General features: G+C 42.2%; 1 protein-coding gene across 8 annotated transcripts in view; it reads right to left on the bottom strand.

Moving 5' to 3' along the window:
- CIT (citron rho-interacting serine/threonine kinase) overlaps positions 1–27,604 on the bottom strand; it is a 95,652-nt gene that overhangs the window by 44,816 nt on the left and 23,232 nt on the right. For 5 of the 8 annotated variants that reach the window (XM_075120212.1, XM_048820972.2, XM_048820971.2 and 2 more), the window contains exons 10-19: positions 26,162–26,342; positions 18,497–18,602; positions 17,468–17,611; positions 15,854–15,973; positions 12,242–12,412; positions 11,915–11,968; positions 11,329–11,382; positions 9,694–9,834; positions 9,187–9,312; positions 2,711–2,806 (exon numbers count right to left, since the gene is read on the bottom strand). In XM_075120212.1, coding sequence (XP_074976313.1) covers positions 2,711–2,806; positions 9,187–9,312; positions 9,694–9,834; positions 11,329–11,382; positions 11,915–11,968; positions 12,242–12,412; positions 15,854–15,973; positions 17,468–17,611; positions 18,497–18,602; positions 26,162–26,342 — 1,193 coding nt within the window. Of the gene's footprint in view, positions 1–2,710; positions 2,807–9,186; positions 9,313–9,693; positions 9,835–11,328; positions 11,383–11,914; positions 11,969–12,241; positions 12,413–15,853; positions 15,974–17,467; positions 17,612–18,496; positions 18,603–26,161; positions 26,482–27,216; positions 27,357–27,398; positions 27,556–27,604 lie in introns of those variants that run through there. The other 3 variants (XM_048820973.2, XM_048820974.2, XM_075120213.1) reach the window with 3 other exon arrangements.

A 27,604-nucleotide genomic window follows, 5' to 3' on the forward strand; every position in this document is an offset into this window, starting at 1 on the left:
GAGTTCCTGAAGATGCGAACGTCATGTATCTTTCCCAGCCATCCCACGTTGATGTTGGTGAAACATCCCTTGTGATCCACCAGAGCTTGCAGCACTATCGAAAAGTACCCCTTGCAGTTTATGTACTCGCCGGCTTGGTGCTCTGGTGCCAAGATAGGGATATGGGTTCCGTCTATGGTCCCACCACAGTTAGGGAATCCCATTGCAGCAAAGCCATCCACTATGACCTGCACATTTCCCAGGGTCACTACCCTTGATATCAGCAGATCTTTGATTGCGTGGGCTACTTGCATCACAGCAGCCCCCACAGTAGATTTGCCCACTCCAAATTGATTCCCAACTGACCGGTAGCTGTCGGGCGTTGCAAGCTTCCACAGGGCTATCGCCACTCGCTTCTCAACTGTGAGGGCTGCTCTCATCTTGGTATTCATGCGCTTCAGGGCAGGGGAAAGCGAGTCACAAAGTTCCATGAAAGTGCCCTTACCATGCGAAAGTTTCGCAGCCACTGGGAATCGTCCCAGACCTGCAACACTATGCGGTCCCACCAGTCTGTGCTTGTTTCCCGAGCCCAGAATCGGCGTTCCACAGCATGAACCTGCCCCATTAGCACCATGATGCATGCATTGGCAGGGCCCATGCTTTCAGAGAAATCTGTGTCCATGTCCTGATCACTCACTTGACCGCGCTGACGTCGCCTCCTCGCCCGGTATCGCTCTGCCAGGTTCTGGTGCTGCATATACTGCTGGATAATGCGTGTGGTGGTTAATGTGCTCCTAATTGCCAAAGTGAGCTGAGCGGCCTCCATGCTTGCCTTGGTATGGCGTCCGCACAGAAAAAGGCGCGGAACGATTGTCTGCCGTTGCTCTGACGGAGGGAGGGGCGACTGACGACACGGCTTACAGGGTTGGCTTACAGGGAACTAAAATCAACAAAGGGGGTGGCTTTACATCAAGGAGTATTTCAGGCAGGACTTCACGGAGGGTTCCAATAAGAAATGGTGCACCTAAGTTATTGTTCTTATTGGAACAAGCAGGTTGGTCTGGCCTCTGATTGATACATGGCTAGATTTACCTTGCTGCACCTTCTCTGTGAGTGACTGCAGTGTGACCTAGAGGAATGAGTCCCCTAGATGGGGGAGAGGGGGGAAGCAAATGAGTACAAAACAAATCTGGTCTATTTCTTGTTTTGATCCACTCCATCTATCTTTTACATCTTTGGCTGGCAGCAGACGGTGCAGAAGGACTGCAAACCATCCACATCTCATGGCTGCTCGGCAGAAGATGGCGCAGTAGGACTGCTAGCCAACCTCATCTCTTGCCTGCCTGGCAAAAGATGGTACAGTAGGACTGCTAGCAATCTGTATCGCCTGCCTGCTCACCATAAGATGGTTCAATAGGACTGACTGCAGGACTAAAGAGAATGACCTGGTCAAGTCACTTCTAATGTAGTCCCTGCACCCATGTCTGCCCAGGCGCTCCTGGCTGACGTGGCCAGGAGCACCTCGGACATGACGATGACGGCTACCAGTCCTACTGCACCATCTGCTGCCACAAGGCAAGGGGTTGCTGCTGCTGTGTAGCAATGCAGTACCACGTCTGCCAGCACCCAGGAGACATACGGTGACTGTTATCTGAGCGGGCTCCATGCTTGCTGTGGTATGGTGTCTGCACAGGTAACTCAAGAAAAAAGGCGCGAAACGATTGTCTGCTGCTGCTTTCACAGAGGGACGGAGGGAACGGGGGCCTGACGATATGTACCCAGAACCACCCGCGACAATGTTTTAGCCACATCAGGCATTGGGATCTCAACCCAGAATTCCAATGGGCAGTGGAGACTGCAGGAACTGTGGGATAGCTACCCACAGTGCAACGCTCCGGAAGTCAACTCTAGCCTCGGTACTGTGGAAGCACTCCGCCGAGTTAATGCACTTAATGCACTTAGAGCATTTTCTGTGGGGACACACACACTCGAATATATAAAAACGATTTCTAAAAAACCGACTTCTATAAATTCGACCTAATTTCGTAGTGTAGGCATACCTAAAGAGTGGGAAAAGATCACACTTGGAAGGCACAGAGATCCTTAAAGAATACTTTTGCTGAATGACAAACTGTAGGTTTTTTAGATAAATTCTGAAGTCTATTACATAATCCTGTCTCTCTCTCTATGGTTTTCCTAATTTTAGGTGGTGTCTATAATCATGTTTTCAACTGTTTGTTATAAATCTTAAAATATCCTAGAGAAGAGAAAAAAATTCAGAGTGGGTGGATCCCTGGACTCACTGGCGGATGTTACAGCTCCAAGGAGATGGAATTTCAAAAGTGCTTTTGTGTTTACTAAATGTAAAGCTTCTACGGCTGCTCATGTTAATGCTCTTCAGATCAAAGCAAGATCATCAGAAATAATTAAAAACCTTTTTGAAAGACTGATTTCCCACAAGCACCTGTTCTAAAGGAATGGTCTGTTAACAGTTAGATTCATCTAGCTCTCACAAAGCCTACATGGATAACGCAACCTCACACAAAAGGTGAGAGCGTGATGGGAACGGGTTAGACAGGCAGAATTATTCAGTTTTCATTCAACTCTCAGAAGTGGTGAAGAAGGAAGCACAGGACAAGGGATCAGAGTCCAAAACCAGCTGTTTGGGGACTATCCAGAGCCCAATGCACCTCTAAAAGAGAGTATGAAGGTAATGAAAAGGGATATTTACTTTGATTTTTTCATCACAGAACTGCTCTTTCTGTTTCAGCTGCAATTCCAGATGCTGTGCTGACAGTTGAGCCTCACGATGCTTCTCCTCCAGCTCCTGAACACAGCAAAGATTTATGTCAGACAGATACAGAAATATAATACATGGAATTTATAAATACATATACAGGACATGTACAAAACACTCATTCTCTCTGGTTTTAAGGCTTTCTAAAATATATCTGAGGCCTGGGATCTCAGCTGCATGAGATACCATTATGAAAGTACATATCACCAGCATTAAACCTTATAAACAGACAGATAGATACATCAGTTGTCCTATTTTAGGGTTAGGTAGTATAATAAAAAGGGTAAAGAGATGTTTAAAAAAGAAGAAGTAGATTCCACCTCCACCAAGAGCTGCCTCCTGAGCCAGTACTGCCCCTTCCAACCTGCTTCCAAAAAAAATTAAGGTATTCCCCAAAATGGAGCCAGAATGGTTTGTGATAATGAGCAGTTATGAACAGCTCATAGATGTGTGATGGGATTCTGAAACCCTAGACAAAAAAACCCCAATCATTTTGCAGTTAACTTTAAATTCCTTTGCATCAGATTGGCTGGTGAAGGTTTCAAATATATGCCTGGATATCTGATAACAAGGGAAAGACATGTGGTAGAGTGATTTGAATACAGGACAGGGAATTCCTGAGAGTTTAGTCTCATTTCTGATAATGTCCCTCCCTCTCTTTCTAGCCTTGGGCAAATCACTTAGAACATAAGAGCAGTCATACTGGGTCAGACCAAAGGTCCATCTAACCCAGTATCCTGTCTTCCGACAGTGGCCAATGCCAGGTGCCCCAGAGGGAATGAACAGAACAGGTAATCAAGTGATCCATCCACTTAGACCTTGATTCTGCACTGAGGATCATGCAGGTAAACCTCTGGGTCAGTGTAGTTCTCAGTGCAGTGGTGCCTTAGTTTCTATGCTTCAGATTCTCCATTTGTAGAGAGGGGATAATCCTTTCTGTCCTCCCTACATGGTTGTTGCCAGGATGGATGAAAAGTGCTTTATAAGTTATACATTAGGTGCAAAAAAATATTTTTATCCTCAGTGGCTCACAAGGGTGAAGGAACATAAGTCACACAAAATACAGCCCTGAATAAGTTAAATACCCCTGTCTCTCACAGGTAAACCAGTTTAGCAGAGGGGGGCATTTTTGTTCTTTGAAGTTGGTCTTTAAGGTAGAGCTAGAGAGTCTCCTTTCTTGAGGCTTGCTCTCAATAGTTGAGACTTCAGAGAACATTCTTCTCCTTCATAGCCAGGTTTGCCATTCCAACAGTTTCTGCAGCACAGGAGGCAGATCCAGACCTGTCAAGCCTTGGAAAGTGGGTTGATTGCCACTTAGCCAAGCTCCAGTTTTGTGATCCCTCCAGGTCTCCTGCCTGCCTTCCTATCTACACAGCACAGGACAATTCCCTGACATTTCTCTAGTTGACACACACGCATTTTCTATCCCCTGATCTTCCTTTTCGCTTATCTCAGGAAACCACCTTGGGAGCACACAAAGGTTCCTTTGATCCAGTCACAGCATCAACCCTCCACCACACGGGCTACAAAAATGGAATGAAAGCCAGCCAAAAAGCAGTCATCTAGAAGGAGACTGCAGCATTTTGTACCCTGGAAGGGGCACTATTGTTTTCTTCAGTTGGAAAATGGCTTCTAGTACCAAGAAGCCAATTCAGCTTTCACACGGACCCACACAATATAGGTCCAAATAGTGAATCACACAACCAGGTCAGCAGCAGCTTCAGAGTTACCACCACATGGCTGCTCATACTAGAGTAGAAGCTCTGCCAACTCCTGAAGTGGCCCTCTGCAGTGTGGACATAGAAATGTAGTCTCTTATTTCAGATAATCTTCTCCAGCAATTCATATTCAGCTCCCTCCACCCAACCCCTGCCTTTTATTCACTCTAGCCACTGAGAACAGCCATCTATACTCCCAAGCAGCAAAGAATAAAATGCCCTTTATTTTTTATGATTCAGAACTTGGCATTTCCTTCCTGTGGCTCTCTTCATCTATAGACAGGCCAGCAGGGCTCATCAAGTACAACTGGAAGAGTTCATTCCTTCACAGAAAGATATCATCCATTTCTTCTGAAGGCTCACCACCTGACTCCCTTCCTCTCTTCCCTCAAAGAGAAGAAGAAGAAACAGAGGCCATACCTGTTCCTACATCTCCACCCATCCTCTTCTCCCCATCACTACCAAGAACAGTTCATCAGATTCCCTGTAAAAAATGCCCAACACCAGCTGCTTCATGGGATTAAGGAGTCTTCAGACAGAGGTATGTATATCTGACTCAGCCCACCACCCCACATACTCTGCCACTGTAGCAGAAATCACAGAAAAGGTCCTCTTCGCTACAGGGACATGCCAACAGAACAAAAGTCCAAATCTGACCTATCTTCAGACTTTTGCCAGTTGTCTGGTCACCAGGAGAAAAATAAGGCATTGATGGTTAAAGAAAAAAAAAGAAAAAAAATCCATTTCCTCAGAAAAGTCCAGATCTCACCAAACTGTAGAGAAAAAACTCTAGATACCATAAAAAGAAACCTTCTAACTGCAATCAGAAAAAGACAACTTTATTTTCTCTTTTGCCCTCCAAAGAGGGCTAATTCTCCAAGTCAGAACTGGCGGGACCTAAGGAAGAGACCCCTGAAGCCCCAGACCTGCTTGTCTTAGTTTTATATAAGGGCATTATGGTCCCCAACATTCTATGTAAACTTGGAGAAAACAGCAGCTCCAAAACAAGGCCCCTGGAACAGTGAAATGATATTTCTGCATTCCCTTCCGTTTTTTATGAAGAATAATAAAACAAACAAAAATGCCCAAATACACGCAAGAGGCTTATGCAACAAGTCACAATATATTACATGGTCTGCGAATACAAAGCTGGCTTTGTACCCGTGCAAGCAGCGGTCTTTCACTTATCACGCCCCGATATTGAAAGACAGAACAATGCCAAGAGACTTCTTCTACCTTCTTTATGGTGCCTCAAGGGTTCTGATCTTGAAATCTATTTATGCAGCTATTTCTCAGAACAATTATGGATCACCTATCAACCTCAGGTAAGGCTATTTAACCATCCCGATGAGTCGAAAGAATAGTAAATATGGCAGGCGACCAGCTTGGCTTAATCGTGAAATCTTAGCGGATCTTAAACATAAAAAAGAAGCTTACAAGAAGTGGAAGGTTGGACATATGACCAGGGAAGAGTATAAAAATATTGCTCGGGCATGTAGGAATGTTATCAGGAGGGCCAAATCGCACCTGGAGCTGCAGCTAGCCAGAGATGTCAAGAGTAACAAGAAGGGTTTCTTCAGGTATGTTGGCAACAAGAAGAAAGCCAAGGAATGTGTGGGCCCCTTACTGAATGAGGGAGGCAAACTAGTGACAGAGGATGTGGAAAAAGCTAATGTACTCAATGCTTTTTTTGCCTCTGTTTTCACTAACAAGGTTAGCTCCCAGACTGCTATGCTGGGCATCACAAAATGGGGAAGAGATGGACAGCCCTCTGTGGAGATAGAGGTGGTTAGGGACTATTTAGAAAAGCTGGACGTGCACAAGTCCATGGGGCCGGACGAGTTGCATCCGAGAGTGCTGAAGGAACTGGCGGCTGTGATTGCAGAGCCATTGGCCATTATCTTTGAAAACTCGTGGCGAACCGGGGAAGTCCCGGATGACTGGAAAAAGGCTAATGTAGTGCCAATCTTTAAAAAAGGGAAGAAGGAGGATCCTGGGAACTACAGGCCAGTCAGCCGCACTTCAGTCCATGGAAAAATCATGGAGCAGGTCCTCAAAGAATCAATCCTGAAGCACTTGTATGAGAGGAAAGTGATCAGGAACAGCCAGCATGGATTCACCAAGGGAAGGTCATGCCTGACTAATCTAATCGCCTTCTATGATGAGATTACTGGTTCTGTGGATGAAGGGAAAGCAGTGGATGTATTGTTTCTTGACTTTAGCAAAGCTTTTGACACGGTCTCCCACAGTATTCTTGTCAGCAAGTTAAGGAAGTATGGGCTGGATGAATGCACTACAAGGTGGGTAGAAAGCTGGCTAGATTGTCGGGCTCAACGGGTAGTTATCAATGGCTCCATGTCTAGTTGGCAGCCGGTATCAAGTGGAGTGCTCCAAGGGTCGGTCCTGGGGCCGGTTTTGTTCAATATCTTCATAAATGATCTGGAGGATGGTGTGGATTGCACTCTCAGCAAATTTGCGGATGATACTAAACTGGGAGGAGTGGTAGATACGCTGGAGGGGAGGGATAGGATACAGAAGGACCTAGACAAATTGGAGGATTGGGCCAAAAGAAATCTGATGAGGTTCAATAAGGATAAGTGCAGGGTCCTGCACTTAGGACGGAAGAACCCAATGCACAGCTACAGACTAGGGACCGAATGGCTAGGCAGCAGTTCTGCGGAAAAGGACCTAGGGGTGACAGTGGACGAGAAGCTGGATATGAGTCAGCAGTGTGCCCTTGTTGCCAAGAAGGCCAATGGCATTTTGGGATGCATAAGTAGGGGCATAGCGAGCAGATCGAGGGACGTGATCGTTCCCCTCTATTCGACATTGGTGAGGCCTCATCTGGAGTACTGTGTCCAGTTTTGGGCCCCACACTTCAAGAAGGATGTGGATAAATTGGAAAGAGTCCAGCGAAGGGCAACAAAAATGATTAGGGGTCTGGAACACATGAGTTATGAGGAGAGGCTGAGGGAGCTGGGATTGTTTAGCCTGCAGAAGAGAAGAATGAGGGGGGATTTGATAGCTGCTTTCAACTACCTGAAAGGGGGTTCCAAAGAGGATGGCTCTAGACTGTTCTCAATGGTAGCAGATGACAGAACGAGGAGTAATGGTCTCAAGCTGCAGTGGGGGAGGTTTAGATTGGATATTAGGAAAAACTTTTTCACTAAGAGGGTGGTGAAACACTGGAATGCGTTACCTAGGGAGGTGGTAGAATCTCCTTCCTTAGAGGTTTTTAAGGTCAGGCTTGACAAAGCCCTGGCTGGGATGATTTAACTGGGAATTGGTCCTGCTTCGAGCAGGGGGTTGGACTAGATGACCTTCTGGGGTCCCTTCCAACCCTTATATTCTATGATTTATACATTCCCATTGGGCCTTCACACAGGGTATGTCTCCGGTTCTCCTACAGTCAGGACTACGACCACCTGTCCAAGGGTGTTTAACATATTAGTTTTCCTGGTAGTAACCCCAAGAGAAAAAGCGTAGGGGAGGGGCAGAGAATCCATATCTATCCCTTTTCTATATTACAGGCTCATCAGACCTCCATTCAAGCTAAAAGCAACAAACACCACCAAATATGTGACCTTTTTCCTTCAACACCACATTTTTAATTAGCCCTCCTTCAGAGCAGCACTGCTGGAATGATAAACTTAGCTATTAAGGGGAGGCTAAATATGTGCTATCCTGATCTCTCGTCTTCAAAAATGAGTCAGGGTTGCTATTCCACCCCTCCTTTGGTAGGGGATCATTTTTAATTTTCAATATATCTTTTGGGTGTCCTTCAGGCACTGTAGAAAGGTAATTTAATGAAAGATAGATAGTTGATACACATATCTTTCCTGGTAGTTGAGTTTAACATATATTTTGTCTCTGGAAGCAGTCTCACTGGGGGGTGGGAAGTGTTCCCAAGGGCACAGTAAACCAGTTCCCTGTGACTGACAGGTCTGGGTCCTACATCCTATGCTTCAGAAGGAAACCCACTGTTTGAATGGGTATTGGTAGAAGAGAACTCATCAGAGCAGCACACATTTATTTATCTGCCTCATCACAAGACAATGGCTTCTTCCCCCAGGGAGGTATAAGTACCAGCAGTACCCTCTGTTTGGTTCACTTTAGACTAAATTAACCAAAAAGACTTAACAGATCTAACAATGAGAAAAACAAGAAATTGCCAACTATAGTGGGGAAGGTATGTGGGTGAGAATGGATCTCTGACAAAAATTTAAGAGAAAAACAGTTTTGATGATTAATTTTGTTCTTCTGCAAAATGTAAGCATTTGGGATAGAAGTCAGACTAAATTGCAAGGGATTTCAAAGTTAAATACTGAAGATGTCATTGTTACACAACCCAGCACTGACCATTAAGAAGGTTATGCTTTTGAAATAGACATTAGGAAATGAATTGCATACTAGTGAGTTAATACAACTGAGTTGGAAAATTTCCTACTGGGGCAACTGGGATTTTTAAAAAGTCATTTGGTAAGAGATCATAAATGCTTCGGACTTAGTTTATAACTAACACTGCAGGCAGCAGAATTTGTGCACTGAAGTTATTTCCAACATAAAATTTATATAACATCCAATTCCCTTATTCAACAACCCCCACCCAATTTTATGTAGTTCTATGTCCTTTCTTCCCACTCCACTGTGGCATACTCTTTCCCTTTATCTTTCATTTTCATCCCTGCTCACCAAAATTTTGTCTGCCATCTGTTGAATCTGCTGAGATTTAGTCTGAATATCTTCCTTTAGTCGGTTTTCTCTGCGTTCCACAGTCTCTAATCTCTTCACTTGATTCTCCAGAGAATGGCGCCGTTCCTGCAGAGCAATTATGAACTGCCATTTAAACTAAACAAGTTTTGATGATCAAACAGCAGTAAGCAGGCACTAGGAAAAGTCAGCTGAAGCCATCAGTATGTGGTCCTCTTCTACATCCAAAATCATCCCCACTCCCAAAGACTTACCCTAGTCACATGTTCATGTTGAATCCGGATGAAAAACAACACCGAAAAGCCTCCCAGTAAGTATTCTTCAGAGAAATACATTTATAAAAGAATGAATAATCATCTATTTTCTAATCTCTCTCCTCTGACAAGCTGTTACAGGGATCCTGGCCATTCAGTGTTCCACAAGTAGTAGTTTCTAAGCCCAGTTACATCCTATTGACTAGTCCAGTGCAGCCAGAAATTCTCTGCTCACCTCTGCTTCAAGCAGTTTCTTTTTCATGCCTTCATTAGAGTCTTCCCGATTCTGCAATTTCTCCAACTCTTTCTCTGCTCTCTCCTTTGCCTGACGGATATTCTGAAGAAGTTCAGTTGCCTCAGAGCTGGCTTTCACAGCCTAAACCAAGAGGGGGAAAAAATATCAGTAAATGTTAGTACAAAGTCACACACACAAAAAGTTTTCACAGTAACAGATGCAAGTACAGTATGATGGCAACCTCAGATGTTCAGCATTCCGAATAAAACATTTATAAAAGCCTGGCCTGGCAGCCTAGAATTAGCACAACATCCAACCGTGTGAAGGAATATTTCATTTAGTCTCCTGAGGGCTGTAATATTTTGGTCTAATTCTGGTTGACGTCTAGTGTTAGGCTGGCTGGTTGGTGTTTAGTGGCCTGTGGTGGTGGTCAGACTAGATGATATGGTAGTCCCTTCTGGCCTTAAACTCTATGAATCCAAGTTCAAACCTCTACTCCAAACTGCACTTCTGCTGTTGCAAATGTTGGAAAAAGTACAAGGGAAGGAGAACTACAGGTCTGTCTTGTTGTACCAGTAACTTCTACTGCTCTACTTGCACTGGAGTTCAAGCCTAGTCCACAAACTCAGCCTAATCCCTTGAGACAAGATTTATAGATATATTTCTGTACAAGTGCTGAGAGAACATTGTGTTGAGCCACATCAATTCTTGAAAAGAATGAAATAGTAATGGTGAAAACTGGTGGCCTGCTTGAAGGACTGAGATGAAAGTGACACCCTCATGCTGTTTTGACCTCAAAAGGGTGTTCACACTACAGAGTCATTATCCTTAAGGAAGCCCCATTTCTGGAAAGCCAAAACAGCCAGCAGACTAGTTGCGTGGAGGGGTTTGAGATGCTTGCAGACGGATATGAAGCGGCTAGCTCTCTCCTCTCCCCAAAAAGAACCACCATTAGCAATGTATTAGCTGGTATAGTGTTTTCTCACATGTAGCCCTTTTGGGTGCACTGGAATTTCAGTGCCCATTAAAGTGAGACTGATAGCACTGATTGCGGCAAGGTAGGTACTGTGTATACTTCCTCCAGATGCTAATGTATCCTAATCCTGTCATGAACCCTTATCATAGAATCATAGGGCTGGAAGGGGCCTCAATGGGTCAGTCTAGTCCAGTCCCCTGCATTCTACTGTTTGACCTATCGACAGTAGAAATTGCTAATTGAGAAGTGATTTTATGATTAATACCAAAGTATGCTGGGAGAGTAAGCCAAGACCAAAATACATTTCACTAGAACTAGCAAGACATGAACCCAGGTCTCCAGAAATAAAAGGTTAGGATAGTGTGTTAGATGCTGTACGCCCATGCTGGCCTTTTAAATTAGAATTTCTATGCACTATTCCTGTTGTGACTCAGCTTCATTTGTAAAAATAAACACTGTTAACACATTTCAAGGGCAGAAAGCATATTGAGAATTCTGATTTCAGATACCAGCTCCCACCCCCACTTTCTCCCTCTGACATCCCCTCTTGCCGTGACTAATTCTATTTTTGACTATGAAACACAGTGCACATCTCCCCTGCATTAGGGTTTTACTGGAAAGCCTTGTGAAAAATTCACCAACCCCATCCCTGACTTTACCTTTGCCAGCTTGTCCTGCAGTTCCTGGATTTTGGTTTGCTGCTCTGTATTGATCTACAGTTAAACGCAAGGGAGAAAAAATGAATGCCCGCCGTACTTGTGATTTGTTTATTTTAGTCTTGCTTCCCAGAATCTTTGTTTCTCCCTATAATTCCAACCTGCCAAATGATCCAATGCATTCCTGCTCCTGATTTCCTCTCGACCATTTGCCATATTTCTGTCACTAAATAAATCACTTTGACAAAGCATGCAGAACTAAATAAATTTATTTTTCAGAATAATCGTATTTTCTACGTGCCATTCTTCATTCATAATGATACATACAGGGTTTTTCTTTTAACTCACCTCCAGCACAGATTGCACACAATAGCTTTGTCTTGGCATAGCTACTCTATAAGTTCAGTTGACAACAGACTGACTAAGCCCACCTTTAAATCAAATCACATAGAACAGTCAGTCCCACAAAGAAAGAGGATGGAAGTCTGTTCATGCCACTGACTATCCATGGATGTTCTGGGTTTCTGACAGTGATAATATACTTGGACAGAATCAGGCAGTAAACTCCACTGACACTAAGGAAGCGTACCTTCTCCAGTTTGGAATACAGCTCTCCTACTTCAGTTTTCCCATGGTCTTTAGCCTGTAATTTAAAAATATAAAATGTATAATTCTGAAGAAAAGTTTTAGGATCTTGGACTTCACCCAGAATCATAACCTCAGGCAGTTTAAATGTAAACAGCTTTACAGGGAATAAATGAAATTGTTCCAACTATACTGGTAATACAAAATGGCTTCCACTGCACAACCCATACCAAGTTTCCAAGGACTTGAATGCAACTCATTTATAAATCCCAGCCAACACAAACTAGAAACTAGGAGTGTAACAACACCTCTCCCAGGGAGCCTTCACTACCTTCTGTAGTTTGTTGTGACATTCAGTAGCTTTACGTTTGAATTCTTCAGCTGCCAATCGTGACTCTCTCAACTCCGATTCATAGAGATCACTACGTCTACGAGCTGAAATAAGATCCTCTTCTAACTGATTCATCATCAACCTCATCTCTTCCACCTGGGCTTGATACTCCTGTGCAATGAAAAGGGATGTTACATTTTGGAAAGCAAAGAGGAAAGACAGAGAGTGGCAAACAGTATGATAGTACCTATACGGAATAGGCAGAAAGCAGACAAAGTATGTAACGAGAGGACAAAAACATAAAATAAGAGGGTGAGAGCCAGGCAGAATACAATATCCATTCCTTTCTGGCTTGTGTCTTTCATGACAAAGAGCCAATAAGTCATTTCCAAGCCATTACCTCAGAGAAGATATGAAATGTAACCAAAAAAACTATTTTGAGGGGATTCCACTGCAGAAACACATCCATAGTTTTTGAAACAAATGGTAAAGTACTTACATGTTATTTCTCTCCCTGAAGGTTAGTGGTCTATATAGACATATGCTTCTGAGTTTTGTGCCTCTGTCAAACACCCAGATATATTCTCTCCGAGTTATTCAGCCTGACAACATGAGAATTACTACAAACCTGGGTGGTCGGGGTGGGTGAAAAGGAGAAAAAAAAAAAATGTGTTGTGGCCTCCAACCATCAGTTTACTGGTTTCTTTTGATAGCTCAGGAAATAAACACATTAACCCTAAAGTAAAGTCCTCTATCATTCTTGATGGGAGTAGCGGTAATCTAGTATCAAATGCTACCTTTGGAGGATAACCCTCGAGGAGTCACATTTTCCCCCGAAAGGCCAATATTCTATGTAATTCACGCCTCCATTAAACTACAATAAAGGATTTGGAATAAAAATTCTGGAGAAGTGCAACGCCTAAAAATCAAAGAACAAAAAGAACATTTGGACTGATTGTTCCAATTAGGCAAGCATCCAAGATGAGAAGTGGTGTAGATAGATCCTGAGGTGACCAATGAAGTCTTCAGTAGAGGCATTGATTGTTATTACATAGTAAGCATTTGTATAGTCCTTTAAATATACAAGGGCTTACAAGAAAACAAATCTTGTCTCTTTCCTAAAGAGCTTGCTTTTATATCTATCTATCTGGTGGGTGGGGAGCATGCACACCCAGGAGTACGCTAGGCAAGTACACAACACAGACAAAGGAATGGGAGAAAGGTCATAACAGATCCTGCTTTCCATGTTATTTTCTTAGAGTCCATATACACACATTATTAGTCATTTCTCCCTACCAAACCTTGCCCATTCACCCACTGCTTTTACTTTCTCCTGTGTTCAAATTCATATTTATCAGTTAATTCTCTGCTCTCTCCACTTCCTGCCACATATGGCTGGAGGTTGCCACTAGCAGCCGTCTGCCTTAGAGTGACACTCTGGTTCATAACACCAACAGTGGACTTAGCTGGCCCATCTTCCCACCAAGTCCAACTGTTGCAGTCCAACTATTTTCTCCCTGGATGGGGCTGGAGCTTTTATACCATCGGTGACGTAAACATCCATTGATGTGAAAGGCTATTTTGCACTAATGCATTTGTGCAAAGAAAGATGCAGAATGCTTGGAAGAAGTGTGTTCTGCTCAGAGATCACAATTTGGACCAGCACTTCCAAGAATGCTCAATTTCTAGAGCAACAATCACTTGACAAAGGAATTATAAACAAGGCCTCACATGGTATTGAGAAAGTTAATGAATTTGGGGGCAGTTAAATAAAATTTCAGTTTTTCTTGCTTCTTGATACTATCCAGGCTGTATCTTTAAGCACATCATATACTAAGGTCAGAAGAACATGTCACACAACTCAAACACACACACACACACAACACTTGCACATCTTCACCTAAGGCATCCAACATTGGGCACCTGAACACAGAAAAGCTGAAGCGAAAACTAACCAGAGATTAAAAACGGTTATATAAAAATATACTATATAGTCAAATAATGTTTAGAATCCAAGTCTGAAATAATAATGCTCTTATACACTGTACCCAAATTGATGTTGAATTTATGACATTACCCTGAAATATCAATACTTGAACTTTATTCTCCTTGTGGGATTTGCCATTGTTGGTATCTTAAATATCACCACCTCAACAGGATTCTCCCCAAGGATGGCTTTTCTTAGGGTTTTCCCCGCAGGATCTCCATCCTCTCTCTCAGACCCTAATTTCATTTTCCTGAAAGAAATGCTCCAAGCCCTCTTATTTGCCAAGACTGACCAGCTTGTATGAATGAGCAGCAACTACACATTCTAGCACCTGAGCTTAAGATAACTCAGAGGAACCCTGTAGTGGGTTCTTTTAGACAATTTCCTCTGGTGACCTAAACAGCACCTTAACATTCTCATGAATCTTAGCCATAACCTATGTTAAAAGGTATGGAGTTCAAATTGTGTTGGGATGCAAGTTTTATTAAAATTCTTATTTTTCCTCTCTGACAAATAAGTTTGTACATTTTCAAAACCTAATCATCATCCCAAAACATTCTATATATAACAAATATTTAAAACAACTCTACTAAAGCAGCAACAGTTCTCAAAGTAGCTAGCCTTAGAACACTGTCATTTTCCAACACAACCAGCAAAACGAATACTTAAGCTGTATATATGGTTCTGTCACGTCTTGAGGGTTTTATCTGCACTTCATTAAATTTTGCATAAGGTAAGTCTCCAGACAAGAGCTATTACCAAGGGTTCTGTGCATACAGGTCTCACACACAAAAACATTAGTCAGTTAATATTTGTAAAGTGCTTTAAAGATGAAAAGCAGTAGATGATTGTCAACTATTGTTTGAACTCCACAGAAATTTCAATTTCTTTTTTCTCAATATAATGTGTTTCCATTACACCATAGAATATAATGGGTTCTGTGTGGTAGACTATTTTTCATCTTAAAATTACCCAACATTATTTGTTGTATTTTTCATTTAGGCTCTCTTTCTCCACCCCCAGTAAAACAAAGTTCACACTTTTCTGAAGGAAAAAAATTATCTGAACAAACATCTTCTCTTCAAAAAAATCTAAGTTAGAAAAAGAACAGTTCAGCGACAAAGGCAGTATTTTGAAAAACAGCCACATTCAAAGCTGAGTACACATTGAAAATGGTTAAAATAAAACAAGATATGGGTTAATGTGGTTTCCCCCCAATTCAGAATTCCCATGTGAGGATTCATGAGCTCTAGTTGAGAGCAATATTAATCCTTGCTAACTTGTGTAACGTGATTGCTTAAAATGGATTTTTCCAACATGTCAGTTTCACAAAATATTGCAACTCTCTTCTAATTTGTTTTTTTAGGCAAAGATTTCATTTGATCAGCTTGATGGACTGCAAAAAAATGTAGGAAGGCTCGAGACCATGCATGTTTGCAAACAGACACATGTCCAAGTTTGTTCTTAGTTACTTTAAGAAACTCTTCCCTCCTGCCGCCCCCCGACACACACACACGCAGCCTTGGCATCCCACCAATATAAAAACACATTCCTGGCATTAGAACCGGGCAATACAAGCAGTGAGTTCTACTGTCAGCTATTCTGCTCCCAAGAAGCAATTGTACCTGTTCTTTGATCTCCTGCAGTTTTCGGCTCTGCTCTCTGATATCATGAAGAAGCTGTAGCGCCTTGTCATCCTCCTGAGACACCTCCAACCGCGCCTGTTCCAGGCTTCGCTTTAAGCTCTGCAGAAAGCAAAACGTTCAATGCATAGACCCTTTGCACGCTCCTCTATAAGAAACATCCTCAGTCAAAGGAACACAAAGCTTCTCCTCAAATACGGTGAGACAACATAAATTAAGACACCAATTACGGAAACTTGCAAATTCACTGCTACTGAACTTCAATTTTTCCAGCTGGAGAAAAGCAATACACTTACAAATACAATCTACTGCGCAGAGATCTTAGTTCAAACCCTACTCTTGTAGACCAGGTGTGGAGTCAAAGAACATGCACAGTGAGTGAGACTTCTTAGCGACATTAATTATCCATCCTTTACCACTAGCACTCATCTGATGCTATATTACTACCATGACTTGCTATTTTTCTCCCCATTATTGAACTCAGTTATGTCCTTTACTCTTTTTTAAACTTTAAAGAGAAAAGGGCAGACTATTATTTCAAGGTTTGGGCAAAACCTTTGCTTACAAACTTCAAAATTAGACAAATGGTCCTGTCACCTTCTTAATGTGTATATCATTTTTCATCCAGAAGGATCCAAAACTTTTTAAATGTTGTTTATACAATAGAAAATAGTATATCCAGATGGTTCAACCCAGCTTCAGATGCACCTCCTGCTGTGCATTATTGCATTGAAAGCCCCCCCATTTATCAAATAAATTCATGTTCCCCATTCCATTTAGATAAATAAAGTTACACTCTATAGGAAATGCTTCACACTCCACTGAAAAGCAGCCACTGATAGAGTGTTGTCTTGGCATGCTACATAGACAACATTTTGGGTTTTGGTAAGAGAGGGGAAGGAGGACAGAAAAATACCAAATCCAATGGAAAATATAAACACTATTTAAGTGGGCAGAGTGTAAACACCCTCACTGAAATTTTGCCAAGACAACAGGGCAGACATCTCTACTCCTGTAAAAATGACAAAGGATCTTAAATACATATCTTTAAGGGCCTCGTTTTTATATCCCATCTAAAAAGCAGCAGTTGCCACAGACACATTGCTATCACTACACTGGGGAATAGGAACAGTACAAACTCAGAATGTCACATTATTGAGTCAACACCACCATATCCTGAAACATCTTTGTTGTCCTTTGAGGTTTTCCATTAGGTATTGAATAGGCCCCACCCTGCTTTCATTCTGAAGTCTATCAAGATCAGAACCCAAAAGCGGTACAGTATTGCTATTAGGACAAGAAGAGAACCAGAGTGTAGTTCCCTGTGAGCAAGACAACAGTTGTAGCTCCTCTACCATTACTACTGAATGATGTTGTAAGCACAAAGGCCAAGGAATAAAGTTTGAACAAACCCATATCTAACAGGCCTTCAATACTCTACAAACTGCTCCGATTTCAATAGACAACTATTCCTCTTCCACATTATCTTCTTTCTTTATTGTATATGCACCACCGAGACCATCATGGAACAGAAAGCTAAAGACCTAAAACAGAAATTGCACCTTCAGAGGCAAAAGGACTAGGGTAAAGGCTCACACTGCATTCTGTGATGTAGGTTGCCAGGTCCTGCTCCAGGAGGGATCGCTGGGTCTCAGAGGCTTTCAGTTCCACCTCCTTTTGGCTAAGTACAGCCTCCACCTCTGACACCCTCCGGTGCAATCGCGTCATTTCCTGCTCCATCTGCAACAAACATTGAAAGGTTTAAAAGCATTGCCAAAGCTCTATCAGTTGCTAATTTCAACACACCACATGTGATGAATTTCAGTCTCTAAGAGACTCCTAGTTATAATTCTCCAGATGCTATTTAAATTCCAATACCATTGTCTCTGCTCCTGGGAATGCACAGTTCTTCACAAGGACAGGTAGTAAGTCTAAGTCACCCCATTCATTCAAGCTGCTTGTTCATATTCAGTCATTCTTCGAACCCCAGTTAGCAAAGAAGCCACAATCATTTTTCACTTGGTTTTGCAGAGATGGGTCACTTTAGCTTTATCCCAAATCCATGTTGGACCAGAGGATGGGTCTCCCCCATCTCTTTGCAGGAAAAAATGGTCAAATCCAGCACAATGCAGGGAGACAAATAATTGCACTCTCATAAAAGTCTCGAGCAACACTTGAGTTTTTATAGACTCCAATGAGTTCTCTTTACTCAGAAACAGCAACTGTTAAAAGATGTTCACCATAATCAATGAAATGGTAACAGTTACACAAGTAGAAGCAGAAGGACTAGGAAGAGAGACTTTGTATCACTCAGAACAGAAATGCAGCAACTCTGCAACCGATGAAGAGTAAATGGCTCATGCTGGAAGAAGCAGTCATCTGTGTCATGGTGAGTAAAGGGCTATTTAAAATCCAGAGCCTCCTCTTGTTAAGTTTAACATATCTACAACAAAGGCATGGCCTAAATTCATCTTCTTCTGTACTGATCAGGAAGCCACTTCGCTGAAGGAAAAGAACTTTGCCCACCACAGATCTGGACGATCAGCAGCATCTGAGAGATCCCTTGGCATACACTGGTTGTAGATTCCTGGAGCAATGAGGGAGGCCACTCACATAAATAAATACCTTGTGACACTTGTCCTGGGTGTCCTGCAGCTCTTTGCTCTTTAGAAGGAGTTTCTTTTCCATGGAGCTGATCTTAGCTGGAGAGTCCAACACCGAGACAACAGACCTAAAAGAACAAAGCCAAATAATACATAAATATAGACAAAACAGTACAGGACTCTCCACTTAAACAACTTTGGTCAGATCATTGGGTAGTTATCCTGGGCTAAACTAGGAGGAAAGATGAGGCAAACTTTACAGAGTAACAGCTACTAGATTAGGTCAATCAACATTGTGTGTCACTAGTAACCACCATGTCAGCTCCTCTACTGGTTACAAGATTAGTACTTTCATTTACACAATAAGTTTTAAATTCATAACATCAGACAATGTGACACAGATAGCATTTCCAGGTGCTTCTTACACATATCTGCAGGCATTACAAAGCCAAATGTCAAATTGGTTTTAACCACTCAAGAAGTTAAATAATTCACTGAAAATTCACTGCCTGTTATATTTTGTTACTGTTAAACAGGTTTCAAAAACAAAAGCAGACAGTACTAGAAAAGCAACTGAAAACCCAAATGTGCCAAACTCTGAACCACAGTGAGCTGAAGCACCTGCTCGTTAACTTGTTCTATGCTATCCCAGTCCAGCTCTCTACACCCCTTCTCTATTTCATCCACACGGACACGATTAGCCCCATGTCTAGATCTCAAAGTTCCACCAATAAGCTGGGTCTCCTGAGAAAAATCTACTTAACTGTAGCATTCATTGAAATTTGACTCCAGGAAATTGAGGAACGTATTTACATTTTTTTAATCACTCTCTCTGATGTGGCTCTTTACCCTCTTAAAGTTAACCATTTGTGTCTCGACCCCAAAGGGGACCGCAAGCCTCTTGTAGGGGGGGGGTCATGGTATTGCCACCTTTACTTCTGCGCTGCTTTCAGAGCTGGGCAGCTGGAAAGTGGCGGCTATTTGCTGCACGCCCAGCTCTGGAGGCATTGGTGCCGCCAGCAGCAGTGAAGAAGTAAAGGGGGCAATACCATACCAGGCCACACCCAGCTCTGAAGGCAGTGCCGCTGCCAGCAGCAGCACAGAAGTAATGGTGGCATGATAAGGGGGGAGGGTCATCACTTTTTTGGGGGGTGGTCATCAAAGCCTGAAATATTTACAAAAGGAGTCCCAGCAAAAAAAAAAAAAAAAGTTTGAGAACCCTTGGCTTAAACTGATTGTAGAAAAGCCTTAGAAGGGACTATTTGTGATTTGGAGCATACGTTCGTGTTTTGTACTCTTAAACCAGATGTTTTAACTATTACCTGCTTAAATATGCATCTCAAATTATTAAAAAAAAAAATTAAAAAACAAAATCACGTTCTACAGAAACAATTCCCTGTAGCAAAATGCGATTCCAACTAGGTAGTTAAGCAGTTAATAAGGGAACCAGTTTTAACAGAAGAAGCCTAGAGCTCATTGTTAGTTGAGATTTTAAAAGTACAATGAAGATGCTAATAAAAGAACATGCAGTCTGCCCACACATTGCTTGCCGGCTTCTCCTGGCCACAGCTTTGGTATGCAGCCAGTTATCCCCATGGAGAGAAATGAGCTTCGAGCAGCCCTTTGCACATAGCTACACACCCACACACAACAGCACTGTCTCTTCTTACACCAAGGAAAGTTTGATTTTACCACCACCATTTTCTGAGAAAATGTACTCCCAAGTCCAGACAGACACAGAGGGTATTAGTCACATACATGAAAAGCAATGGACTTTATAAAACTGTTCTGCAGCAGCATGTATGGAACAACAGATTTTAATGAGTGCCACCTTCTAAAGCCATTTGGAATGCAATCCTGAAATTAACCTAAGTATAGCAGAGCCCACCACTCCCAACCTGCGTAGAAATGTCTAATATAATTAAATCATTTAAAAAAAAAACCTAACAAAGAAACAAGCCTGTTAGAAGAATGAAACCCACATATCAAATGACAAGATATAATGAGGATTTATTAGAAGAATAAATCTTAGAAGTGAACGCACTGGTTAAACACTCAAATTGGTTAACTTGTCTAATCAACCCTGTCCCCCAGATTATCACCTTTAAAAGTCAATATATCAAAACATCACTATACTCCTCCAGAGAAAAATACTTATTAAATCCCATCACAGGCAGGCGTACAAACAAGGCTAAAAATGGATAGGTGAGAAAAAACAGTCCTAGAAATAAAAATTAAAAGATCACACTAGCTAAAAAAGATGCAAAGGAATCTGCTTCAAAATTCTTATAAATATAAAAATAACTGCAAATGTGTAATGATAATTTGGACAAGTTTTTTATATTAAAATGTTAACTTTTGAGATCTCTAAATTATCTCAGCAAAAGCCATTTTTTAAAAATAATCATAGTTCCACAACATTTATCATCGCCCTTTAGTTTTCTGCTCATACTACAGGCACTGCTCAGCAGATTCTAGCTAGTTCTGATAGAAAAGAGGACACTTGCACCACTGGTTCATTATAAATGTTCCTGTTTCATCCTGGTGTGTGTTTTTTGATTTTTAAGGAACATGCTCATAATACTGTACACACCATTTTGCAATTCAAACATTTTGCCTGGAGAGCCAACTAAACCATCTAGCTGCACTGCAATACAGGGAACAACAGGTATGGGATCCAGGGAGAAAGCACACCACGCAGCAATGGAGTGGTGGGATGGAAAGGGGTGTATTGCTACTCTTAAGTGGTCCCGCAGCCAAAAGTTTGGAATGTCATTAATTGGCTCTGGAGATCGCTGCTCCTCAGGTGTGATGTGTGGGATTTAGGAAGAAATAGACTGCAATCTTTCTCTCCCATTCAAAATAAAAAAGATCCCTTAAGAAATATATGTGCTGACTGTGACAATTTTTTTCTTACTACAAAAATCAGTACATCTCAACCCCAAAGCAAGCTGGTCACCATATACTGGATTTGCATTAGGCACACAAGAGTTTAGCTGTGTCCACTTCAGCTAATTCCTCCTTTCATGCAAACGCTACTAAGACTGCTTCATAAGTACCCCTACCACCCTTTTAAGTATGAAGAAAGAGTAATCAAGAGAAATGGGATGCTTAAAATCTAACAGAAGCCTTATCACGGAGATCCAAACTCCCAAAGGATTTTATGACAAGATGTGAGATGTGTGCTGTAGTGTCATTATTACATACCCCCTCATTCAGAGTTATCTCAGAAGTTAAACACATTCAATCTGACAGCAAAAGCTACCATGCAAACATATCACTCAACTGGTACCATTTCAGAATATTTAATTAAATTAACCATTAAATCAAGGGTCACTTTTCTCAGCACAACAGTGTCTGCAATTTCCTCTAAGGCGTGAAGAAACAAACAACAAAAGGGAATCAACTGTTGTAAATAAAAAACAGGAATGAAGGGGAATAGAAAAAACTCAAGTCTTGGTCAAATCTACAATAGAAAACGCTAACCACACTAGCTGTGCTAATCTATTTTCAAGAGGAAAATTACCTCCTTGAGTTATCATTTAAATGAATTAGCTTAATGCTGATTACCTAATAGTTCACAGATGATAGAGCCACAGCCTCTCCCAGAAGGACTGTAGGGAATGGTGCAGATGTGCTGGATGTCAGAGGGCTCCTCCTATCCTAATCTTTCCAAGTAAGAATTGCTACAGAAAAAGCAAGAGGTTAACCAAAAGGGAATGGCAAGTTCACAGCTCACCCTCTATCATGCACTGTATCGTTCCTACCTTTTTATCCCAATCTCATAAGCCTCCAACTCACCTGTGCCTCTTCCTTCTAATAGCTGTTGGTACTATCTGTCCTGCACATATCCATACTCCCCCTTCCAATCCTTCATGCTTAAGGCTAAGATTGTGTCACAGGCATTTTTAGTAAAAAATAATGGACAGGACGCAGGCAATAAACAATACATCACGGAAGCCCAAGTCCTGCTATGTACAGGCTGAAGCTGAAGAAGTCATAGAGATCAATTAAAATCACAGAATCTGTGACCAAATCATATCCTTACTCATGCTCTATTCTCTAACTTCATTTCCATCTCTGCCCTTCCACTCCTCCAGCCTTTCCATTTTCTGCTCCCTCTCAAATGCCTCCTCCATCCTAAAACACAGCAAAAACCAAACAATGATACCATCAAGATGTGAATGCAGTGAACTGAAACAGCAGAATATTATTGAAACCTTGTTCTCCCTTTCCTCTTTTCTCCCTTCACAAGGGCTGGAACAGAAACCGACCAGCTGTTAGATTAAACCTACCAGCCAGAGAGGTCAATACAAAAAATAACAGGGGAAGAAATCCTCACCAGCAAAGTATCAGGTAAAATACTGGTGACAAGGTCAGCCCCTCTCCCAACATCAGCTACTGGGGAGGGGGAAGGTGCTTAGATATCTACCTGCACCAAACATGAGAATTCCACATTTTGTATCAGCCTTACCTCTAGCTAGTAAGAGTCTGATAAATGTGAAGAACCAGTCCTCTTCACACTTCTCCAGAGTCTCTTATTGGCTTAAGGAGGGTAAGAGTTGGGGCAAAAGAGAATGAAGAGAGGTCTGCTCTACCCCCTCTTCCATCCTTTTTCGGGAGTCCTCCTTACCCATGAATCATGCAAATGCCTATCTACACTGTTGCTTCTCAAGGCTTTGCCAGCCAGTGGCAGCAATGTGAAAGTAACATGATTCTTGACAGTTTGGCTATGGCCCACTAGATTCTGACTGAACATAGGACTGGAAGGGACCTCCTGGGTCATCAAGCCCAGTCCCTGCTACTGCATATAATCCCATTCATAAACTTATCACGCTCCATATTAAAACTAGCTATACTGTTTGCCCCCTTTACTCCAATTGGAAAGGTGTGCCAGAATCTCTCCTCTGATGTTTAGAAACTTTCTTCTAAATTGCCAGCCTAAATTTATCCATGGCGAGTTTATACACATTTGTTCTTGTGTCCTTTTGGTTAAATAGTTCTACTCCCTGCTTGGCATTTACCTCCCAATGTATTTACAGAGAACAAACATATCCCCTCTCAGCCTCCATTTTGCTAGTCTAAAACCAGCTCTCCATTCTCCTAACCGTCCTAGCAGTCCTTCTACGTACCCATTCCAATTTAAATTCATCTGTCTTGAATGTGAGGGACCAGATCGATGCACAATATTGCAGATGAGGCCTTACCAGTGCCTGGTACAATGGAATTAATACTTCCCCGTGTCTACTGGAAATACCTCACCTGAGACATCCCAGGTGTAGTGAAAGCAACAGGGACCTTGTTAAACACAATCTGCTGCTGCACAAAACCGGGAGCAGCAATAAAGGCACTGGCACTACCAGTCTGCAAAGACAGGAAACCAGCCTGGCATCACTTAGCAACCATGAGCATTATAATTCATTTTTAAATGAAAGTTTAAGCTCTGCATTGATGAGTTAGTACCTCACATTTGCTAGAGAAAGCGCCCCCCTTACTACTAGCAAGTACACAAATGATTCCTTCAGCCTTACCCTCTGTTCGTTGTTCTCATTCACTGCCTCCTGTCTAAAATTAGATTGTTAAGATTCCTAGGGCAGGTAATAGGTCTTATTTGTTCAGTAAAGTACCTAGCACATAGTGGACACTTTATAAATTATAAAGAAGAAATCCTCCTCATCCCCCAACCTGGCAGTGAGATCATTAGTTACTGCACAAGGTCAACACGAGTTTAAATACTGATGTATCCTAATCTCCCTACATTTCTTGCAATATTTAGCAGCTGCTCCCCAAAACAAAATGCAGTTCTTTACTCCCAAAGGTAAATCCAGGAATGAGTTTATGAAAATCTAGTTCTAAAATAAAGTTCAGCCTATAAAATAAGCAGAATCTTCTTATAATTCCTTTCTTCCAAAAGGAATCTAATATATGACCAATTTTGTGCATCAACATACAGGAGACCAGGCTGCATCAGGCAGTTCTACACAACTTTACCCATAATTCCTCCAATGCATATTAATCTTGACCCTCTTTTGCGGTATCCTCGCTATTCTACTACCAGAACCCAAACAAAATTTCAACCGTTATCCTTAACAGTTATATGCACCACCTCCCACTAATCAGTTCCAACATAGCTTTGGCAATCCATACCTATATCAATCTGCAACACCCCCCATTATGATCAGCCTCTAACCAATATCAGACAGATATGCCAGTGCACCTGAGACTTAACCATAAACCCTCTCCACACTTCCAGTACCACCCCAATACATAAAGAGTTGTACAGAGTTCTAGCAATACACCTAGATCAAGTTCTGGGTCTCTACTGACAGTTACACAAATGGCATTCTGGTTTTGTTATGTGGAGAACAGTCCGCTAGGGAGTAGGATGACACCATAAGTCATTTCACTTATAATTCAAGGTAGATTTTAACCCCAAGTATCCACAGTTGAAATTTACCAACTCCAAAACTACTTCCACTGACAGATCACTAAAAGCCAACATCTCATCTTTCAACCATTATTATATCCTCCTCCTTCTCCCTCCCAACCATGAAAGCAACACCTGTGAGGAGGGACAGTCACTAAAGACAGTCGGAGTCTCCCCTTGTGATCACCGACCTACACATCATATAACCTTGACTCAAAATATAGGCAACAGCCAAGAATGCCACCAAATTTGGTTCCACACTTCTCTCTCAAGCAACTTACTCAGCACCAAAAGCAACTATCACAGCCAATATGACAAAGACATGAAACCTGGTTCAAGTCCCTGACGGGGACTAACAATCAGCGATGAAAGAAAACAGTTGAAACTAAAAGATAGTACCTTAGCATGTTGAATCACCAAGCCAGCCAAAGGAATTGCATTTCTGAGTGGCCTTCTGATACTGGAATAAGGATTCCTCAATTTGATGTGCTGCACTAATTCTTTTCTCATTAGCTCTAACACCAGGAACCAAGGACTCACCAGGTCAAAGAGGTTGACACCATGCCATTTACACTCTTCCTTTTCCTGTCTCAGTTCTCTCTCTGAAATCCTAATTCCTTCCCAAATGAAGACCAATTTTTATGTTCCTCACCCCCTGCACTGTCTGTGGCTCTCTGACCCCATAACACGTCCACAATACAGCAATGCCCAATCTCAGTGTTTAACTTGACCGAGCAGTACACACTGCCAGCTCAGTGAAGTTCTCTCTCTGATTCACTGACCCATCAACACACACTTCTGGATTAGTGGAGCTCCATCTCTGTGGATCACTGATTCAGCCTCACATCCACCCCTAGTTTTGTGACAACCAGTCTCTGCATCTCTGACCTAGCGGAACATACCCCCAACTTCAGCCTCTGAACTCCATAGGATTTTCCTTCTTCCAGAGACCTGTAAAAACAGAAATCAAACTGCCCACTCCTCTCCAGGGAACAGCAAACACAACTAATCCAAAGTAACCAAATCACAATTTTAGCAATGTCAGTTTCAGAACCAGCCTTATTTTCCACACAAAACCAGAGAACAATATTAAATATACAAAACCACAGCAGCAACAGATCGAGCCTAAAGCGGTCAGCTTCCATAAAGCAGAGAGCAGGCCAGTTAAAAACAGCTTTCCCCCTCCCCCATCCCCTCCCCAGTACAAGCCTTGATTTTCTTGTACTGATCCTGTTCACTTTGACAGTAATTCCCACTTACTCTGATCTGAGGATCCCCAGAGCCTTGATGAAGGAAAACCCCACAAACGGCAAATCTTCACCCGAGAAGCCGGCTGGGTTCAACTGCCGCGGAGAGGATAAAACCCGCGAATTCTTCTCTGGTTCATCAAAATTTGAGGTGTCATCATCAGACCTGAGGGTAGGAACGAAGGGGGGAGGAGCTGGGGGAAAAGACAAGGAGAAAAGACAAATTTCAGCTACAGTTTGCTCTGCAACGGTCCCATTCATTCAATGCTTGCAATGGCACTGCAGCTCCTGCTTTTAATCTTGCTAACACAAGCAGACTGAGCTGCTGCTCTCAAATCGTATTACAGCAACAAGAGATTAACCCTTCAGCTACCAACATGGCTACCATTCTGCAGGCACAATGTCTCCCATGCTGGTTAAACTGGTATTTTGAGTCAAAGGCACCAGGCTAAGAAAAGCTTTGGTCTAATATTTACAGGTTCTTAGTTCCTGATTTTTCTAGAAAAACAAAGATGTCTCTAAACCACCCAATTAGTGGAGTAAACTACTTCATGAGAATAGTTAGCTACCTTGCTAGCCAGCTAAGGACTAATTTCTGCCTATCACCTCTACCAGCAGCCTCCCCAGTCCAGATTTCTGGTTCTTGTTACTATCAGTAAACATATCTCGTTCCTGGAAGATTTCAACATGCTGCAGCTACTAAACCCCAATAGTTCTTGGAGGAGGGAGAAAAAGAAATAAAGATTTGCTTCCCCAAGACAGCTTGCTTAGGATTTGGAACTCTTGGTGGGACACCACTGCAGTCTGGCTCCGATACAATCAGCTTTGAATACAGGTATCAATGGCAGGAATTATAATCTATTTCTTACTCAAATTTTTAAATCAAAATCTCTTAACTTCTTAACCAGTTGCTTAATTTCAGCCCATCTTCTAACATTTGCTGCAGTTTAATTAATGCAACGAAACAAAAGGATGTTATTCTAAATGATGTGCAGCACCCCAGGTCCCTGCTGGTTTGGCTGCATGTGAGAAAAGAATGAATGTAAAAGCTTGCTGTGCAATTCCTACCTCATAAAAGCATGTTTCCTCCCAAGATTTTTTTTTTTTTTAATTTCATCATTCAGGTCCTCACTCCCTGCAAATCTACTAAACTCTTTTTTGATCTATGAAGCAGACAGCTCTTCAGTCCACAACTAGAACACAGCCCATTGTTACAAACTGATGGAAGTGTTGTGTGCTAAAACCGTTACCATGGATCCAGTATAGATCTCCTGTAGCTGAAGGGCTGATGAGAATTGAAGAACCAGGAACAAACATTACAGCCCCTGCAGTGCAGGCTCCCTGCTCCTCACTCTGTGCATGCTCTGAGTTTAACCCTACCTGCCTGCATTCGTGACAGATGCTGATTCTTATCTGACTGACACAAGCAGAATGAGTCACTGCTGGAGCTTGCTAG

The sequence above is a fragment of the Caretta caretta genome, chromosome 15 (assembly GCF_965140235.1).
Source record: "Caretta caretta isolate rCarCar2 chromosome 15, rCarCar1.hap1, whole genome shotgun sequence".
In the NCBI taxonomy this organism is placed as follows: domain Eukaryota; kingdom Metazoa; phylum Chordata; order Testudines; family Cheloniidae; genus Caretta; species Caretta caretta.